The sequence below is a fragment of the Sinocyclocheilus grahami genome, unplaced genomic scaffold, assembly GCF_001515645.1.
Source record: "Sinocyclocheilus grahami isolate Dianchi unplaced genomic scaffold, SAMN03320097.WGS_v1.1 scaffold31.1, whole genome shotgun sequence".
Lineage (NCBI taxonomy): Eukaryota > Metazoa > Chordata > Actinopteri > Cypriniformes > Cyprinidae > Sinocyclocheilus > Sinocyclocheilus grahami.
In genome coordinates this window covers 106,655-112,654 of record NW_015505210.1, presented here as the reverse complement: position 1 = coordinate 112,654, position 6,000 = coordinate 106,655, and the positions used below count along the sequence as shown (strand labels likewise).

Below are 6,000 nucleotides of genomic sequence, written 5' to 3'. Positions count from 1 at the left end.
ACGCAAAATAATATTCAAACTCACATTAGACACTTTTAACATTGAATAAAGCACATAATCATTACCTGAGATTATCGCGGTCATATTTTGTATGTTGTTCCTGCCGCGATGTTGCAGAAAATAAAAACCGTTCCTAAAATAGAATCCCATGTCGCTTATTGTCACATGTCGCTGTCGCGGGTGGTTAGGACAAAAACTATATGGAAAAGATACTTTTTATCGCATCGTGTCTGGTTGGGACACACGGTGTTGCAGTTTGATCCCCCACGCTCAAAAAAATCTAAGTATAAAAATATTAATACTGAAAAATCTAATAATTGAATCTGCAATTAGGGATAGTGGAGAGAAGAGATCCAGGCTAAAGATGAGCAGGAACAGTTGATTTGCATGGCAGACATGGAGATCCAGATTTTTTGCTTGTTCATTTGTTTTTAATATTCAACAGGCAAAGTCCTTCTGTATCTAAATGCAAAAATTTTCATAATTGTTTGAATAAAACAGACTACTGGGGAAAAATTTTAATATTCATCTTGTGATTATTTTAACAAAAGCAACAATAATATAATAATTGTAATAATAATAACAATTATATATATATATATATATATATAGGTCAGTGGCCCTTGACTTGGTATTGTTGGCAGAATTTGGCCCTCTGCGAAAACTAATTGAGGAACCCTGATCTAGAGTTTCATGCCAGAACTCTCTATTTGTTCAGCATGTGACATGAATGTCTATGAATGTCTGGATGTCCTGTCAGAGAAGAAGGAATTCACATTCCTTCATTTGCACTCACAGGATGTATGTGATGACTCCGATGCTCCTGGAGGAAACAGAGGGGCAGAAGAGAGTGCATGGTTAAGCCAAAGCCGAGTACTGACGCTTGCTGTATATAAAGTACAAAGCGTGATGTGCTTAAGAGTTCTCACCACATGTCTGCCTCTAATCCCAGCGGCTCATAGTTGACTATCTCTGGAGCTAAAAATAAACCAGGTTTGAGGCATCAGCTACATTTCATTCAAAACAACAAATGTGGGATGTCCAAAGATGGAAGAGAATTTCAGCAGCATTCGACACATCAGACCTTCCAGAACTTACCAACAAATTCTGGAGTCCCAAAAATGTTTTTGAACTCCACTCCATCCTTGATCCTATGCGCCAAACCGAAGTCGATAAGTTTGATCCGCGGCAGGTGGACATTGTTATCCAGCAGCATGATATTTTCAGGCTGAAAACCAAATAAAATGCCAATTAAAACCATGAGCAGTCACCCAAACTATGTAAAAAAATAAGCAATTAAAATTTTATCAATTTACAGCCCATTTCCATTGACATTATGGGCGTCACTGTATGACGCCATTGAACCGGTCATTCGTTATTCACAATTCTTGTTTATTCCTACATTTGATTACCTTTATCATTTAAAATGATTATGTATGTGAACTTTTAATTTCATATTTATTTACTTATTTTTCTGATTCATAGTTTTCAATTATTTGCCTGATATTAAATTAAAATTGTATTTAATTTAATTTTCCCATGCATGGAATGTTTGATATTTTTATAATTGGATATTGTTTGTTTTATTTTATACATTTACATGATCTATTGTTTTAAAAAACTCAATTCTACATTCAAGTGGGATAAACTTCAGTTCTATGACTGGAAGGAAAATGTAATTGATTGAAATGTGAAAAAGTGAAACTGAAATGTCTTGAGTTCACAAAACACATTGTAGCCTTGCAAACTGTTTTTGTATTGTTCATGACAATGAAAACAGCAATGGAGATACACAAGCTTTCTATTTTTCAAGTCCATCTCAGTAAATGCTACTTGTCATATGTGTGTCTGGCTAATCAACGTTAACCTCCACCTCAGCAGTTTGCATGCTGATGAAGTGGCTGAAGGTTTCATGTAATTCTGAGGGATGTTGCGTGGGACTCAACACCTGTTATGTTCTCATATTAATGCCTCTACGTTCCCAAGAGGTGAAAAGAGGCATCCAGCTGACTTTAAGTGTAAAGGAGGATGCTGTGTTCACGTAGAAATTATTCCATGTCTTGGCTGTACAAGTACAGATATTTGCCTCCTAGTCAATGTGAAAAGAAAGGCGAGAAAACACCCTAAATATTTACTGGCTACTTGCAAAATCTCTGAATTTAGCTGATAGCTAAATTAGCTACTTTTTAGAAACAGTCCTTTTGTGAGCATGATAAGGTGCATTTTGTCAAAATATCAGTAAACGTTGTTTTGATTAAGAAAGTTCTGCTATGCTAATATCTTTTTGAGTGTGAGACTTTGAGTATTATGCTAAGCTAAGATAAGCTAATCCAGTGAACTAATTAGTGGCTATATTAAATCTCTATATAAAATTTATATTAAACCTACTTTCAATTTTAATGAAAAATTCTTTCATGAGCATGGAAGGACATGTTTTGTTTACATATCAGTTAGCATATATTGTTTTGAACATGAGAGTGTTATGCTAAGCTAAGCTAATATCCAGTGACCTAATTAGCTGGCTACTTAGCTAAAATAACTCTTTTTATTAACAACTCTTTGGTAAGCACAGAATGACATGTTTTGTTCATATGTTGTTTTAAGCAAGAGGGGGAGTTATGCAAGACATATTTTTTAGAGCGTTTGCTCATCTGCAATCTGTTTCCTATCAGATGTCAGATAGACGTTTAGAAGATGTCTTTAAGATGTTTATGATTTAGAATGTATTTAAAACTAAAATCTCAAAGACGTCTATCAGTTGTTCGTACATAGCAGATGCTTTCCAGATGAAGCGATCTTTAACAGGATTTTTATGAATGTTCATTGAAGTAAGCAATATAGTTATGAAAGTAATATATTTGAGTGCCTTTGGGAGAAAAGGCCTATTCACAGATGAAGATGAATATTTAGTGTGATAAACATATTAATTTGAATGAACAGCCATTATTGTTTACATAGCAGTTAGCATATAAATACATTTCATCCCGAACATTCGTGTTTGTGTAAAAAGGCCTTCATGCTAAGCGAACATCCAGTGATATACTGTAATTAGTCACTGCTATGTCCTATTTTATGACTATTTTTATTAACAATTATTTCAGTATGGAAATGTTTGTTTACATAGCAGTTAGCATGTGTTGACTGGAGCAAGAGAGGGAGTTAGCCAAAGTAATATCTTTTGAGTTTTTATAGGGATTACTGGCACCCCACTGTCCTGGTTTAGGTCCTATCTTACCGGTCGCACTCAGTATGTTCAAATTAAAAAAAATTAAATCAAGACCATCTACAATTACTACTGGTGTCCCTCAGGGTTCTGTTTTGGGCCCACTCTTGTTCATCATCTATTCACTTCCTCTTGGCTATATTCTCAGGAAATATGGTATCCATTTTCCCTGCTATGATGACGACACCCAGCTCTACCTGTCTTCTAAACCCTCTAGTTCTTTTCCTCCACCTTCCTTGACTAGATGTTTAGCTGAAATTAAAGATTGGCTTTCAGCCAACTTTCTGAAACTCAAGAGTGATAAAACTGAGGTCTTACTTATTGGTACAAAATATACTTTGACTAAATCTGATTGTTTTACAGTGGATATCGATAATAATGCAATTTGTCCTTCTCAGCAGGTTAGGAGTTTGGGTGTCATTCTGGATAGCACACTTTCTTTTGAAGCTCATGTCAATAATATTACGCGTACTGCGTATTTTCACCTGCGTAATATTAATCGCCTTCGTCCCTCTCTCACAACGAATAATACTGCAATTCTTATTCATGAACTGGTTACCTCATGTATCGACTACTGTAATGCTCTCCTTACTGGTCTTCCTTCTAAACTTCTCTATAAACTCTAATTGGTTCAGAACTCAGCAGCTCGTGTTCTTTCTAGGACTTCATCAATAGAGCACATTTCTCCAGTTCTCCAACGTTTACACTGGCTCCCAGTAAAGTATCGCATTGATTTAAAAATTTTGGTTCTCACATTTAAGGCACTTCACAACCTTGCTCCACCATATCTTATTGACCTTCTCCGCATCTATACTCCTTCTCGCACTCTCAGATCTTCACACTCGATCTCTCGTTTAAGCACCATGGGAGCAAGAACTTTTAGTTTTGCGGCCCCTTGCTTATGGAACCCTCTTCCCCCCAATATACAGAACAGTAACAGTAACAGCCTTCATACTTTTAAATCTCGTCTTAAGACTTATCTTTTTACCCAGGCTTTCTTATGACTTGCTCTTATTAATTGCTCTTATTATTGCTCTTGTAAGCCTTTATTGTATTTATGATGTATGCAGTTGTGCTGTTGAATTTTGTAATGCTGGCAGGACTTGTTTATTTATTGTTACTGTTTTTACTAGTTTGCTTGCTGTAAGGTGACCTTGGGTGTTTAGAAAGGTGCCATTAAATGAAATGAATTATTATTATTATTATTACTTAGAAAAACAGGATGGAGATTATCGCAGAGAACAAACAGCGACCAATATACAGAACAGTAACAGTAACAGCCTTCATACTTTTAAATCTCGTCTTAAGACTTATCTTTTTACCCAGGCTTTCTTATGACTTGCTCTTATTAATTGCTCTTATTATTGCTCTTGTAAGCCTTTATTGTATTTATGATGTATGCAGTTGTGCTGTTGAATTTTGTAATGCTGGCAGGACTTGTTTATTTATTGTTACTATTTTTACTAGTTTGCTTGCTGTAAGGTGACCTTGGGTGTTTAGAAAGGTGCCATTAAATAAAATGAATTATTATTATTATTCTTACTTAGAAAAACAGGATGGAGATTATCGCAGAGAACAAACAGCGTGGGTGACATGTCTCATCATGTGCCGCTGATAATCTTGTATTAGAATGTCTGGACCTGGGCCAGCCAGGATGAAAGCACGTGTGGATAGGGTATGTACGCTCTCAGCCCATGCTGGGACGGTGTTCGACACAGTGATTAGTTAGAGCTGTTATTAGCAGAGGAAGCTGTTTATGAGCTGAAAAGACTGAAAGGAAGGAATTTCCAGACGGTTGACAGAAACGGGGTCATGTATGCATTACCAAGAAACAGTACAATGGCAGGTCTTAGAAAAGTGAATAGCTATTTTGTCATGCAAAGTTTCAGGTGTTGCCATGCAACAGACCCGATTGTTCTTCAGAAAAGGCCAGTTCACCTCTGCTTGAGGAAGAGCTACACTGTTGCCATGGCAACCATTATAGCTGTGTCCCGCCTTCACAAACAAATAATTTATAGGAAGCTATACGACTGACTCCAGATCACTTAGACAAGCGTGGACAAAACTTCTTTTGTACCTTCAGGTCAAAATGTGCGATTTTCTTGGAGTGCAGGTACTGAACTCCGTTGAGGATCTGTTTGATGAATTCGGTGGCTTCCTCTTCACTCAGCGACTCCTTCTGAGCCAGGAAGTCGAAGAGCTCGCCTCCTGAAACACTAAAAAATGACATTTCCAATGGTTAGAAGTGGTTTACCTGTCTAACACCCAAACCAACAGACATATTCAAAGATGCATCCTCAAATAAGTCTTGCACTCGTAAGAAGCTGACTTAAATCGGTTATAATAATTTGACGTCATAATAAAGCATTCGATTTCTTAAATAAATTTTTTTTGATAAATAAACAAATATTGATCTATTTAATATGTATCTGATTAATAAATATCTGATTTACTTATTTAACTGATTAATTCATTTAGCTGGTTAATATTTATTTATTTATTTTTCCCAGTGACATTTTCATATTTTTTTATAATTGGATATTGTTTGTATACAGCAATTAAATTATGTATATTTCTAAAAAAAGATCAGAAAAAAATTCAAAGCATAAAAAATAGAAAAATATTTATTTATCAATGTAATATTTATATTGTATAATATTATGTATATAATATGCATTTAATTCATGTTTATTTATATATATATATATTGACTTAATTATCAATTTGTCTATATATTAATTTATTTATTTATTCCATCCATCCCTGTGGTATCTTTG

General features: G+C 35.2%; 1 protein-coding gene across 1 annotated transcript in view; it reads right to left on the bottom strand.

Annotated features, from left to right (window-relative positions):
- Positions 1-6,000, bottom strand: part of LOC107573357 (death-associated protein kinase 2-like) — a 35,393-nt gene that overhangs the window by 5,090 nt on the left and 24,303 nt on the right. Inside the window, exons 4-7 of the mRNA XM_016259799.1 lie at positions 5,301-5,439; positions 1,099-1,228; positions 930-978; positions 797-823 (exon numbers count right to left, since the gene is read on the bottom strand). Coding sequence (XP_016115285.1) covers positions 797-823; positions 930-978; positions 1,099-1,228; positions 5,301-5,439 — 345 coding nt within the window. The remainder of the gene's footprint in view (positions 1-796; positions 824-929; positions 979-1,098; positions 1,229-5,300; positions 5,440-6,000) is intronic.